Consider the following 15,865-nt stretch of genomic DNA (forward strand, 5'->3'; position numbering starts at 1 on the left):
TTGGAAAAGAACACTAGAGTTTTCGAACGGACAGCGGAGTGGAGTGGCGACTCGTGCGCCCGGAATATCCGATTATTCCAACGCCGAATCCGAACAAAAACAAACTAGTGTCCCCGTTAAATGCATTTTTAAGAAGATTTCTGGAGAATATTTTGCGGTTGGACAGGATGGAGTCAGACATTAGAGAGCTCACAGAGGCGCAAGAGGAGTCTGCCCCGAAAAAGAAAACAGGAAGGAAGTAACTCTGTTTCGGTAAGTTGATTACTTTAGCTCGCTGGCTTTTGTTTGACTGCCGCACATTCTGATACATACGCAGGGTGAAACTTTGACGTGAACAGTTGTCCTACTCAGGAGAGCAATCCTGCAAAAAATGTTCTGGTGTATGTAGGTGTGTTTTTGTTTTCACCTGTCACAATGGAGTTGAAGATGCCATTTTCCACAGAATTGTCTAATGCAGGTAGTCAAAGTGGAACGTTGCGTATAAGATAGGAAATGGAGCACAGATGTATAGGACGATAATCTCGTGGTTAGTAGAGTTTTGTTCTGCCACAAGTGTTCGTATGCACAGTAAAAATAGTCAACTAGGTTTAGAGTATTATCGGGCAAATAAATTTCCAAATTTAAAACTGAGTAATTGAGTAATTGAAAAATTAGTTTAAATTTAAAATGAGTCTGAACAAGCACCAAGATTAAAATGTGTGTAATGGAGCTACTGTCTGTACCAGTATATAACAAATGGCCAATGTAATACTTGGTCTAACAAAGACATTTAATTGTGTGCAATTGCAGCATACAGACAAATGGTGGCAAACATGGACTATGGCAGCATCTACAACAGAAAACATAACTAAAATAAATGTTTCTGACGTTTAGGGTGGCCAACTAAATGGGTGAGAGGTTTCTTTGGATTCCATCATTGCACACCTTCACAGAGCAACAATGTATTAAAATGATTTCTCCCTTGAGCTTAACAACCCCGGGCAGTTCCCCTGGGCTGATAGTGAGATATCAGGAGAGCTGTTGTGAACATTGTAATTGAGTTAAGCTGTAGTCTTTTTGAAATTTAGTTTGTTAAAAGTGGAGACTTTATTTCTCATTATTTATTTATTTATTTTATTTGGGGGGGAAACTAGTGTTTGGTTTTTGGTTTTGGTTTGGTTGCACTTGTTACTGCCTGTTTTGGGACACTCAACCAGGGAGCTACCCTTAGGATAAAAATTAAATCTGCATTCTTTGGCATGACACCACATCTCTCCTGCCTTTTATTCCATGACTGCTAGGTCATCCATTACAATGTGCATAATTTAACTATATATCACTTTACATATAAAATACATTACAGATAAATAAGTAAGAATTTACAGTAAGTATACTGGGACTGACAGAAGCAGGCACAGTTTTAACAAAAGCAACTCTTTCAGTCTTTAGGGAGAAATTATTTTGCTTTATAGCTTTACAATCAGAGATAAGGTGACCAGGATCAAGGCAGCTTTGCAGATATGGCCTACAGATATATCCTATGGCATAACAACGAGAAAGCACAGTTTTCTAAAATTGCAAACATTCATGTCAACCTGCTTAAAAAGCTTCCCTAGGGAGCCAGCTCTTAAGGATGAGGTCGATTCAGTTGTAATATTTGTGCAGATCATAACTGAACAATATCATTTTGGTGTATTATGCGGCACATTTAAACTGAGAGAATAATGAGGAATAAGTGGGAAAAATAACAAAAAATCTGTCAGTCAAGATAAAAATTCCAAAACTTTATTCATATCAGGAGCCAAAGGGGAGAAAAAGGATCTCAACTGTAGGATTTTATTATCCTTGTTTCCAATAGTAACACACAAAAAATGTGCCCTGATCTCATTTGAGGTGTTCTACTTATTGTATTACGCTAATCTTGAAATAAAAAATTATGATGAAACATATAGCATAAAATGTTTTGAATATATATGTGGTACATTTAATACAAACTACATACTTTAGTTGAAAGAAAAAGTTCATATTGCATAATTGCATAATTACATGTCTGTTTAGGCAATGTAGCAGAATCACTTTGGGCCATCTATTGCTTGACTGGTGGCACTAGAGTGATCATACAGTCATGAGCAAAATTCAAGATGTGCTTCAGAGCATCAAGGATCACACAATCCACTTCTGGATTCAGTGAGGTTTCTTCATGGTAATTCTTCACGGGAAAAATACAATTCAATGGGACACCCAATTTACTGTGGCACTCATCCATCTGGGGACACACAAACACACAAACGTTTATACATGTCCTAGTGGGGGCTTCCCATTGACTCCCATTATCTTGTAACTAACCTATCCCTAACCCTAATCAAAGAAATGCTCTGACACTTTGTTTTATCACAAATACAATACATCCACACACACACACACACACACACACACACACACACACAAACACAAGGACATACTTTCTGTCTGATTTTGGTGCTGGTGTAAATCTTTTTCATATCGTTCTTCACCAGTTGGCATGCCTCATCCACCTTTGTCATTATAACCACTTGAGGAATCCCTGAGACAAAATTGCAGTAAATAGATATCAAATGGATCTAACACACAGTATGATTAGATAGAGATCTAAAGAATCAAACATATCAAATATAGACATCAAATTTAAGCAGAGATCTAACAGAACTGACAAATCATTGTGTTAGCACCTTTAAATTCATTTATATTTTCAGAGCATACATCATAGATCAAACAGTTTTTATATTGTAGCTACCTTCTATACTCCCACCTCCACTATCCACCATTCAGTGTCCAGCGTTGCCAGTCTACTAATCATTTGTCTGATCACAGATTTAGGGATGTATCTTCTGTACTTCACATTACCAAAATTGAACATTTGTAACCGTGGACTCACCTAAATCACGGGCTTTCTCTCTGATAGTCCTCATTTTCTCGATGACACCATTTTGCATCAGAGAGATTTTGTCTGCTGGAATTATGCTTATCAAGCAGTGAACTTTATCTGTCACATGGGGATTCTGGTTATACCCTATGTCATGTTCAGACAATGGAGCACCTGGATTAAACTAAAAAAAAAAAAAGAAAGAAGGATTGATGATCTCTCTCTCTCTCTCTCTCTCTCTCTCTCTCTGTGTGTGTGTGTGTGTGTGTGAATTGAGCCTACCTTGTAATCTTCCTTGATGTGGCCTTTCAATATATTAATGATGTCATCAGAGTGCACCCCCCCAGATTCTGTTGTTTCCAGACCCATTACATCACTTATGACAAATGGCAAGGGACCAGAGTCTTCGTCATTCTGGAATGTATAGGTTTTATACTACCAGAAGAAAGAGAGAAAGAAAGAAAGAAAGAAAGAAAGAAAGAAAGAAAGAAAGAAAGAAAGAAAGAAAGAAAAGGGAAAGAAACGAGAATTTCAATTTCTCTCCTGCTGAACAGATCAATTACAGTAAACATTAACTAGATAGTTCAACTGTAATATTGAATTATACTATTGAAAAGTGAATACAAATACATATTATAACTAGGCTATTGTCCTTATGATAGAATTTGAACAATTATTTAATGAAAGGTGATGAGAAATAAAATTTTTAACGTAATTCCAAAGGCCTTTAAAACAACATTTAAGTACTGTGTGGTTGATTGGCCATCTGCTTTTGCTCACATTTAAAGTGAAACTCTTGTTGCCTATTCCATCAACCAAGGCTTTAGTGGATATATGCCCTTTGAAAATGGTATCAACTGAGTTTATCAAGCTTGACTTCCCTGCTCCAATTGGTCCATGCAGAAGGAGGTGAAGAGGGGCCTTCTTTGGTTGGAATGAAGAGATTTCTTCTGTCATCTTATGATTGCTGGGGATAGGAAAAATAATGTCATAGCAAGGCTTATAACTTAGGTTTAAATATAATGATTTTTATTAGGTAATGTATAATATGATTGGCCTCAAGGTTTAAGATGATAACTAACAGCAAAGGATGACAAAATTTAGGATCAGTAACTTGTACGGAGAACAAAATGCTATTTACTGTAGAATCCGTAAAAAGAAAAGAAACTCGTAGCTAAAATGTAAATATTGTAATCAGCAACTAGCAGTTAACTTATATAACAATGTGAATTATCTCTATTACTACAAAATACCGTTGTATAAACATGTTAATGTACTAATATTATTTAACCCATACTTGAAGCATACTATACTACACGGGTGCCTGCAGCTGTACAGCTGTACGCACAGTGTGTACCATGAGATTCCCGATTTGTGACCAAGGAATGACATGGTGTCTGCCTCTGAGTGTTTACTGACATTTACAGATCATGTGTAACTCCATTTCATACATCTCGTCCATCTAAATGCTCTTCAATTAGGCTCTGTGTTTGATGTCTGGTATAGCCATAAAGGAGGTTGTTGGTGTCGTCTTTTGCCTCTTGTTGTGCAAAGACGCACATAAGGGGAATATGATTGGTTAGCTAATGCGCAGAATCTTAAATTATGTCTTTTCAAATGTGGCTCTCCTCCAGATAATCACCAATGACAATCCTATGCCAGTTAGTTCATGTTAGAACTAAGAGCACGGCAGATTTCTACCCCAACATTCACTGTGTGCTGAAAGTCCTGCTAACTATGCCAGTGTCCATGGCCTCTGCCAAATACTCATTTTGCACTCTCGGGCATCTAAATACTTAGCTTTCACACCTACCTTGTTTGGTCCAGACTTTCAGACTTTTCAGTTTGGTCCGAACCAAAATAGCAGGTGTGAAAGCTGCCTCGGACCACAGTCCGGACCAACAGACCAAAATTCGGTCCGACCAGAAGAGGTGGTCTCGGTCCGGATCAAACTGAATCATGGTTCAATTCGTCTGCAGTGTGAAAACGCGTTTTGGATGGTTCAAACTTTCGGATCAATTACAGTAAACTGAGGCAAGCTAACGTCACCCATTACACAACAGAAGAAGAAAAAGAACCAGAAGAGAGGTAAAAATGAGCCACAGTGGCACATGGGGAGAGGAAGTATTTAATTGTAATTTGGTCCGATCAAGACATCAAAGGCCAACTGGAAAAGCTGCATAAAAATGTCGAAGCTTGCTGTATCGGCAATGATATAATTTTAGCATGATGAGGATGTTCATTTGCCGATGTCAGAAAAAAAACAGAGAGCTGGACATAAGTGCGGAGTTTTTGGAGATTTAATATAAGTTAGGCAAGTTCAAACTTTAACACGACAAGGCAGGAGTCCCAAAATAGAATGAAACACAAACAACCAGAAAAGTAAACAAGATATACACAAACGGAAATACTGACTAGGAAACTTAACTAAGATCTAAACTAGAAAACAGACTTGGAAATTTTTGGACAAGCAAGAGCTCAGAATACACATAGGAAAGTGTAGACTTCGCACTAACTGGATGAAACTGAAGGGTATAATTACACTGAAAAATCAGGAAGAAACAAGTGAAAACAGGTGTAGAGGATGATGATTAAACAGGCTGGTGATTAGTAGACAGGCAACGCCGATCTCTGAATGGTAGAATTCGAAGGAGGAGGAGACAAAGTCATCACAGGCGAATTCGAGCTAGTCTCAAGTACTGCGCTTGAAGTTGATACTGCTGGTAGTAATGGCATAAGAATAGTATAGTGGCAGCTAAATTAATCTGCTCGTTCATTTTTCTCCATTCAAATGGAAAAGGCTACCTGCCAAACCGACAACATGCTGATGTCCAACACATGCCCATCAACAAACCAGTCAATGTCAAGTATAGGGAGATGCAGCGCACGTTGGTATGTCATGCGATGTTAGTTCACTCACAAAATTGCAGTGTGAAACCAAAACCGACCGGATCAAATGTATACAATGTAACAAAACATGAACCGGATGTTGGTCCGGACTTTCAGGTGTGAAAACGACCTTATTTACATGATGACAGACAGCAGACTCACTGGACTTGCCCTTACGAACATTCTGAAATGAAAATAGACAGTGAGGAAGTGCTCAAACAATTTGATGTGACCAGGAGAAGAAGAGTAAACTTCAAATGGGTGGGCCAGATTTAATTATTCATTAATCAGTGAGTGGAGTTTCTCTATCTTAGCTCTCTGTGTGTGTGTGTGTGTGTGTGTGTGTGTGTATACGTGCGTGCGGTCAGGCTTCTGTGCGTACCCTAAGATGAAATCCTGCAGGCACCCCTGCTATACTCTGCTATATTCTATAACATACTACACTATACCACCTACTTGAACTAATATCACAAGGGCCAACATTTTAGTTTTATGGTTAGTTTAAATATATTACTTTTTTTTTTCTTTTCACATGGACTAAAATGTCAGAATGTCAAAATTCTTGACTTCGGTAATGTCAAATTTACTGGTGTTGTTAGTGTTACTGATGACACCAATCTCTCTCCAATCTCATAGTTAAAATCTGACAGAGTAATATATATTTTTATATCAGCGGTACCTCCAAAAATATATTTGTTCACTTAACACTTTTTGGCCTCCTCTGCCAAATGAAAATACATGCATTTCATAGAACATACAGATTTTTTAGATCTCTTTTACATTATGGGAACTTGTTTTTGTGATTTTAAAAGTGATTTTTAAAGGTTATGGACTTACTCCCAGTTTATCTCCCGCCACGCTGTAAAACACATAACAGACATATTATGCTGATTAACTCATAACATTGTCGTTGTATTCAATCATATTATTTTCCAATAATTTTAAGCTTTGAGTTCATTCCAGATATAAGGTTTTAAATGATCAAACAAGATACAATTAAGTCATTCCCTTTCATTTTCATTGTGTCTATATGCCACAGCATGTTGTTGCAACAAAGGACAGTACACCACAGTTTCAAGAGAGAAACAGAAGGGAGAGATGGAGAGAGCAATCTGTGTACCACTCTAGCTTTTCAAAAAGTCAAAACATACTTAGTCACTTGACAGTTTGGTTAATGGAATAATCTTTTCTCTCTTTTTGCTCACACCATTGACAGTCCTTGACTGGATTGGACATTTGAGTTCTTGGTTCAGACTGCCATCACTTTTTGAAAGCTGAAATAAGATTATTTTTGTAGAAGTGAACCCTCCTAACATCAGAATTTTCTCATGTTCATGTGTTTTTAGCCCAGTGTATCTAGACACATTTAAAATGCAATAAAACTCAAATTTAAATGAAATTTTGCACATTCTATGACATGATTGAAAGTCTTTTGATTTTTGCTTTAACAATTATGTTTTCATTTAGGGCTTTTTTAAACAACTATTTATAAAGGGAAGCATTGATTAAGAGGCAGATCACATATGTGTATATGTATTTGCCTTTTTTATGGTCAGTGTGGCAGGGCTCTTGAGTTTGCTCTTCAAAGGGCCCCTTGCTTTCACACAGTCAATAGCGTGTACTCCTCCTACTGAATCATGTGCTTTCCTAATTGCATAATATCAGGGTTTCCATTAGCCGGTAATTACCATTTTTTGCCTGGCAAAACTACCAAATGTAGCTACAACAAAGGCAATCGCTAAACGGGACATTTGTGTTTTGACAGTGAAACAGCCTATTAACAACCTACAGTGGTGCCCCCCCCCCCCCTTTTTTTAAAAAAAAAAAAAAAAAGCTACAGATGTTACAAGTTATATGTTTTGTAATAGCCCACATTTTAGCAGCTAATGTTGAGGTTTTGCTCAATCGTTACTCTGTTTGTTTTGCTTTATTGTTACTGTTCATTAAATAGTCAAACTGATTTGAGGTTGTTGTCATTTTTTCATCAATCTAGGTGTAGCCTACATTGTATTTGCATTTGTATCATAGATTGTTATTGATACATGACCGGTAAGTTTCAAATATATATATATGTGTGTGTATGTACATATATATATACACACACACACACACACACACACACACACACACACACACACACACACACACACAGAGAGAGAGCGCGCAATTGGAAAACTTGGGAAGAACTTGCTGCCTCACATTCTGCAAACTTAATGGACACTTATCCAAAAAGACTATTGGCTGTAATAGCTGCAAGAGGCGTTCCAACCAAACACTGAACAGGGATGCATATTTATAAATTTTTGAAATTACGGCTTTTCATATTTAATTTTTTGAAGGTGTATACCTTTTACTGAGGCTGCACTCTGAAAAAGATTGTGTGATTCACAAATATAAAATCTGTAAAACTTACCAAAACCCAGGCTGTAACAATCATTTGTAGTTAAAATAATGAATGAATTAAAAAAAATAAATAAATAAAATAAACTGGGGGCTTCAATACTTTTTGAAGACACTTTTTATGCATATCCTGTAACTGCTATGGAAGCCTTTCGATTTTTAGCTTTAACAGCGATTTGAATTTGAAGCTTTTCTCTATAGGCATGAATTATAAACAAGCATTGATGAGGAGGAAGTCAATCACATGTATGGATATATGTTTACCTTTTTTTACGGTGACTTCGGCAGAGCTTTGGGTTTTTTTCCCAAAGTGAATGCTGTACACTCCTCCATCTTCTAATTGTGCTTTGTTGATTGTCAAAGTGAATTTTCCATCACTCGAAGATATTTTACACCTGCCATCCTCCGACAAACAAACACCATCCTTCTTCCATATTGCTGAAGCTCGATCTGTGTCCACCTCACAGCTGAGAATAATCTCTGAGCCTACGTACACTTCTTGATCTTTAGGTTTGCTTATTACTGTGAAGAGAGAAATATCAGGCAGAAATATCCTCTGCAGTGCATACTGCCTTTCAATGTTTGATTTCAACATAGAAATTGAAGGCTTAAAAATTCAGCATAACCCAATTCAATTGGTTCCACTAGCAATTCTAAAGGAAGTCAAATAGTAGCAGCTCTCATCTGTCAACATCTGCTCCCTCTGCAAATTGAATTAATCTGGCTGAAAAAAAATATTATTATCAGCTACACACAGTAAAATTCAATGTAACAGCAATGTAGCTCCATGCAATGGTAAGTAAAATATACGTTATTCATTTAAAATCATTCTCTGTTGATATAATGATTTACATATGGAAACATATCACCAACTTGTTCAGCCAAGCAAAAATATACTACTAAAGCTGACTATTAATGACACATACTCAATACAAAAATCATTTCACATCTACTTTCAAATTCTTATCTCGGTTTGTGCTATATTTAAAAACAATAGCAAAAACTCACAGCAAAAAAATAAATAATGCAGCCCATAACCTGCAGAGCCTCTCTAGCAGATTATCACCATTTAAAAGTGGTTGAATACAAAATACTAATTAAGTCACTTCTTCATAGCACACCTCTGTAAACAGAATGGATAATAGCTAATGGGCTTACTGATAGATGAAGCTTATGGGGTGTAAATAGACTCAAGTGTCAAATGTGTTACTCTGCATGTGTCACACACTGAGAAATTCACACAGGTAATAGGTGGAAGAACTTCTAGCTCTGCACTTATCAGAGTCCTAGCTTATATTAAATGTCCCTGATTTATGTAAGTGGCATGTAGAGAGGAGAAGCTACAATGTCTTCCGGTTACATGACAACTGTAATTAAGAATGAATAAAACATTTGTATATTTTGTATAGTTGTATATGACATGTACATGTGATTGAAGAAGAATATTTTTGACTCACTAGATAATCCCATTTCTGGACCTAGAAAAGGACACATGACAAGCAGTTAGAACATCACTGAAATTACATTATATTTCTGTCTTGCCATTACCATTCAGTTGAAAGACTACTACAACTTTACGCAAGGCCACGAAGTGACCATTAACACAAGATTATGAGGACAATGTTTGCAGTCAGAACTCAGCTAAGTACAATTTCTAGCATCCCCCCTTTTTCTTTTCTGTTCTTTCTTTTCTTTTTTAAATTAAGTACTGTACCGTACAATGACAAAAGCATTTTATTTTGGTACAACAGTGTTCTAGTTCTACGTTGCCTATTTCAATAGTTGGCTATTGGAAAAACAAAACAAAAACAAACAAAAAAACTAAGTGCTTATGGTAAAATGAATATGAACCTTTTGGTGATGCACACATGACTATACCCTTCAGTACTGAGTTATCAGCCATGTTGATCCATATACATGTCACATTTTAGTAGTAAGTATAAATGTTTCTTTTAGAAGCAGACACAGTACACATCAGTTAACTCGGAACTATACAAATCAAGAACATCCCACTGGAAACTTGTGTGCAGATTCAAAATTGTGCTCTCCCAAGGACACTTTGCTCCAGTTTCAGAGGCTAAATTTCAGCTGAAGGCACTAATTGTGAGGATTTGACAGACCAAGACCCAATCGCAGACCCACTGAGTAAAATAAGATTTATTTAGAACAAAGATCAGAATCCAAATCTCAAAAACAGTGTCCAGTCCAAGGTCAAATCCAGAAATTCTGAGGGCAAACAAATCCAAATCGCAAGGCAAAAGATTGGTCAAAAACAGGATACAAACAAGGTCAGAGCCAGGGATCCACAGGGCAACCAAATCCAAAACATAAAGCAAAAACAGGTCCAGGTAAACACGGTCAAAAATAACAGATCACGGGAGGCAAAACACACAGACTGGCAGAGAGAACAAAAGGTCACAATCTGACAAAGAACAGGTACAAAACACAGGACTTAAATACACAGAACAATAAACAGCAGAGACAGACTATTGGAGGAGACAAACGAGGTAATAATAGGGATCAGGTGGGGGGCGGGGACAGGAGTACACAGGGACAAACAGAAGCACATGGCAAAACCAAAACAAACAAAAGCACAACTCGACAATACACAGGATGGCCAGCAGGGCGGCCAGATTCCCCAATCCTGGCAGATGTACTGACACTAACAGCTCAGGGGTCAGGTATGAGTGTTAAAGGGGAGTGAGAATTTCGGAGAAATAGATATTTCTCTCACATTTCAGTTTCAGTCATTTATAGATAACGGTTTTAATTTGTTGAAATTTACCAAGTCTTTACAAAGTGACAAAAAACTGCTGATTATTTTTGTTTTAGGTTCATAAAACTGGATTTGAAAAAAAAAGCAAAGGAAATAAGGCAATCTTTCCACCCAGGGACAGGGGAAACAGGACAGTTGTCAGCGAGGAAGGAAACAGGACAGCCACAATACAAGGATTGAGCACACAGCACAGTCAAAGAAGGGAGAGTTGTAGTCTGCTTTACTGTGGAGGGGAGGGAAGAAATATCTTCTGTTGGGGATGTAAAAGCATTTGATGGAGGCAATACACATAAGTGCGCTCATGGAATTTCTTCTTTACTACCATAATTCATAAACCAGTGTGTGGTTGTTCTTAGCCAAATTATGAAGACATCCTATGACACAAAAGGAGTGTTCACAGCTACAGTCACTGGCTGGACTTCCAAAGATGGAAAGCTAGGAGGGCCCATAGTTTGAATATTGCTAATGAGTCACATATAACACAAGAATCTTTTGTTAAACGAATATTTTTGTTGACCTGCGGCACTTTTCTAGGGTTTTGCAAGCTGACTGATACTATTTGGTGAGAATTTTGCTTGACACTTTATTGCACACCCAAGTACCCTTCCTAGGTTCAGTGCCTGGGAATAGGTCATTCTTGAAACTATCCAGTCTTCTCATATTAATGTTCTAGAGGAATGGGACCCACAGTTGCTCTATGGAGGGTCTGAAACATCTTGAGCCTTTTTTTTAACTAACAGTCATTGTAGCTCTTATTTTATAAGTTTTGTGTGAATTAGTAATTTCAATATTTTCACTTGAATCCTCTTGATTTTATTCAGTATATTATCTATGGTAAAAGAATTTGTTACCCAAATGTAATCGGTATTGTCCTCTAAGTGCAGTAATGCTTACCAGTAAAAATAGGCGCAGTACACTGAAGCCTAACCTTTAACAACCGCCCATACATTTTGCATACAAAACAACTAAACATTTCAGCATTAATACAGGGGGTTGTACATTTGCATACTGGAGTTCACTCCTGTTGCAAACAGGATCATCAGAACAGAAACTGTAACACTGTTTACCTTTATAAAATCTGTTGTTACACTGTTATATTCTGAAACCGTTAATATTGGGCAAGCAGATATTTTAGTAAATTCAAAAATGAATGTATGCATAGATATACAACAGCATTTTCTATATCAAATGCAGGTGTTATCTATATAAACGTAATAAATAGCATAACAGCAAGCAAATTAGGGAAGCTCTAGTGCTTTAGTTGAATAAACAATCATTTCTGAATGATATTCTCCTTTTGAACACATTTCTATGAGCTAAAGAAAAAAGTGAAAGAAAGAAAAGCAGGGATAATGCGGTAACTCACAGGTCCTTCAATCAGCATGTTTGCCAGTTGCTCGTTTCCTACATTAAAATACAGGACCATGACTTACCTCTCTGTTAAACGTCTATGAAGTCCACAAAAAAATCCTCAGCAACAGATGTTGGATTTTTCGAGGCTAACAATGAGTTACTAAGGTTTATTTCTTACTCTACTTCTGCTTTTGAATACTGTGTGTCTTACTTTTACTTTCTCTTTCTCTGTCTTTGGCAGTTTGTGAGTGTCTGTAAGTAAATGCGCTGTTTCTGGGAAATCACATACTAAAGAGTTTCCTCTCAGATATTTTTAGACAACAGTCCTCTTAGAGTGCAGCATACATGCAGGTTGTCACTACATGCATCGATTAAATGCATGTAATAATCTTTTTGTAAGATGAAAATTTAGTGCAATGAGTAACAACCATTTCCTCTTTGCTTCATTTCATGTTTCTTTTGAACCTACTGCAGATATTGAACTTTGAGGAAACTGGCTTGTTTGAAAAAGGTTTCAAACAAATATAATATTGTAAAATGTGCTATTATTTATTTATTTATTTATTTAGGTAATTGTTTAAAATTCAAATGAATACTGTTGGAAAATTATTACTCTCCTTTAAGCTAACCATAGTAACCATGATAAACAATGTAACCACAATGTATTCATTATTATAGGGGTGAATCAATGTAATCATTTATATTAAAAGTTATAACTATACAATCTTTTGTATTACAAGAAATATCATACTCTCTGTGTTCAAAAAGAAGAGGTCAGTGAGGCTCTTAAGGACTGCCTGTGAGATAAGGAAGGAGCCTCTGCCAGAGTGTTGTTGTCATCAACAACGTAGGCAGATGGCGAAATGTTCAAGGTCTCATGGTACGTCTTAGCAGGGCAGTAACTATTGGTGACAACTTATGTTAGGAGTAAAAGGAACTAGAAAATAATGATGATAAGAGGAGTCTGTGAAGACAGGCTGGCCGAGGTGCCCTACATACCAAGAGACTAAGGAATGTGTATCTTTTTTAAGAAAACGTGTATAAAGGCCGGTGCTTTGTGAGATGGAGTCAGTCACTCCCCGGGACCTGACTCAGTTTGTTGTATGCCTTTTGAACTATACAATAAACTTACACTGCATCTGACTCATTGTTAGATTTCTGTTGTTTTGTCACAGAACAGGTATCGTGTGGCGTTGGGACTCAGTCTCATTTGGCCCAGGCTAAGAATTTCACCCACAATACTTGTGTGGAAGCTATTGCAGGTCAGACCATCAACATTTTGGCAGCACAATTCAATACCTAGTCATGGAGGACTCTTGAGTATGGGATAAACACAATGCAGGAACTGCTGAAGGCTTGGGTCATCATATTTGTCCTTAATGTTATCTAAAGTGGCAGATAGATTGGGGTGGTGATGTAAAATGAATGTGCATCACTCTTTTTCACAGTAGTAAAGAATAATTGTTCACTGAGACGGCTGACATCACACACAAACCAGGGACGTTAAAAAGCATTTTGAGTTGGGGTGCTGTAACGAGCTCGTCTCCTCCCCCGCCGACTTCAGCCATTCGGCCATCAGCGTCACCGGTTTTCTAATCACCGGTCTATTCACTCATCACCTGCACCTGTCGTCACTTTCATGCACTCAGTCACTCTCCTACTTAAACCCCTCTGTTCCAATTCATCACTGCGAAGTCTACACTTGCTAATGAGTCTTCTGAGCGTTTGTACTTACCTGATCGTTTGTTTGTTCTAGTTCTGTAAAACCTTTGCTCATCTCAGTACCCCATTTCTTTGTTACTTTGTTGTGCTTTACCATTCGTTCATTTGTATATTAAAACCTGCTACTCTGCACTTGCGTCCTGCCCATTGGTGATTCGTGACAGAAGACTTCGCCTGTACATGGACGCAGCGGAGATTCCTCTTCCCATGGACGAGAGCCCAGACCCACGCGGAGCATCTTCATCAAGGCCACCCCTCAGCCAGGTGGTAGCGGACCAACAGCGCGAGCTGGTTCATCTTTGCACTACTCTGGGTGAGGTAATGCGCCACCTGGAGCGCTTCACTGTCACGCCGCCTCCTCCTCCTCCTGCCCCAGTTCGCCCTCCAGCTCCAACGGTTGAACCTCTCCGTCTCCAGGATTCACCTGTGAAACTCCCTCTTCATTATGATGGCACACCTTCAGGTTGTTGTGGCTTCATAACCCAGTGTCAATTATATTTCGCTCAACACCCTGCTTTTCCAGATGAGACGAAAATTTCGACAATCATCAATTTGTTGACGGGAAGAGCCCTGCAGTGGGCTACCGCTGTGTGGGAGCGAAGGGGAGAAGAGGTGGCGACCTATGAGCGTTTCGAGGGCCTCTTCTGCGCTGTGTTAGACCACCCTGCAGAGGGTAGGGAGGTTGGAGAGCGGCTGCTCCAGCTCACCCAGGGTACCGACTCAGCAGCTGATTACTCCCTGTCCTTCCACATCGCTGCCGCCGCCAGTGGGTGGAACGAGTCGGCCCTGTGTTCGATCTACCGACGAGGACTAAGAGAAGACCTGCAATTAGAGTTAGCCTGCCGCGATGAGAATCTGGGTCTGGACTCTCTCATGGCCCTCTCCATCCGTTTGGATCGCCTGCTGCAGGAGCGCCGCCGCACTTCCGGAATCACCAGACTGCCCATTCCTTCCCGTCCTCACTCCGAGCCCGAACCCATGGAAGTGGGCAACACCCATCTAACCATCCAAGAACATCGTCGCCGGATCGAGCAGGGCCTGTGTCTCTACTGTGGAGAGGGAGGCCACCTGGTTCCCAGCTGCCCAATTAGGCCGATCCGTCCACGTGAAATCGGGAGAGGAGCGCGCGCCCTGAGCACAGTCCCACGCCACGAGGTAAGCGCTTCCTCCATCCTCATGTCTGCACAGCCTTTCCTACTTCCCATGACGTTGCGCTGCGGTGATTCTTCCCTCTCTCTTACAGCCCTGCTAGATTCGGGGGCAGCAGGAAATTTCATCAGCCGTTCCGTGGCTCGGTCTCTCCATATTCCACTTCACTGTCTGTCCACCTCCGTATCCATCCATGCCCTCGACGGCCTCCCCGTGGGAAGCGGATTGATCACCCACATCACCTCCTCTGTACAACTCACCGTGGGGGTGTTCCATCAAGAGGACATCCAGCTTCTCGTTCTTCCATCGTCAACCTATCCCCTCATCCTCGGTCTTCCCTGGCTCCAGCGTCATAACCCCAGCATCTCATGGTCCGACAAGGAAATCACCTCCTGGTCACCGTCCTGCCATCATCATTGTCTCCGTCTTTTCTGTGCCGCCACATCCATAGAAAGCTCACCCATTTCAACCGCTCCTGAGATCCCCAAGCAATACCGCGACTTACAAGAGGTCTTCAGTAAGCACCAAGCCACTCGTCTCCCTCCTCATCGTCCCTGGGACTGTGCCATCGACCTCCTGCCCGGTACTTCACCTCCTCCTGGGCGCGTATACCCCCTCTCATCGATCGAAACCCGCGCTATGGAGGACTACATTGAAGAGGCTCTTCAGCAAGGCTTCATTCGTCCATCCACTTC

At 39.4% G+C, this 15,865-nt stretch overlaps 1 protein-coding gene across 1 annotated transcript; it reads right to left on the minus strand.

Moving 5' to 3' along the window:
- Positions 1-2,065: 2,065 nt before the first annotated feature.
- LOC115821637 (interferon-induced protein 44-like) lies at positions 2,066-4,842 on the minus strand. The gene is made up of 6 exons (XM_030785442.1): positions 4,695-4,842; positions 4,333-4,421; positions 3,164-3,316; positions 2,894-3,065; positions 2,442-2,542; positions 2,066-2,245 (listed from the first exon to the last, which is right to left on the minus strand). Exons 1-6 carry the CDS (start codon positions 4,840-4,842, stop codon positions 2,066-2,068), a joined length of 843 nt encoding a protein of 280 aa, XP_030641302.1.
- Positions 4,843-15,865: the final 11,023 nt, after the last annotated feature.

The sequence above is a fragment of the Chanos chanos genome, chromosome 9 (genome assembly GCF_902362185.1).
Source record: "Chanos chanos chromosome 9, fChaCha1.1, whole genome shotgun sequence".
In the NCBI taxonomy this organism is placed as follows: Eukaryota; Metazoa; Chordata; class Actinopteri; order Gonorynchiformes; family Chanidae; genus Chanos; species Chanos chanos.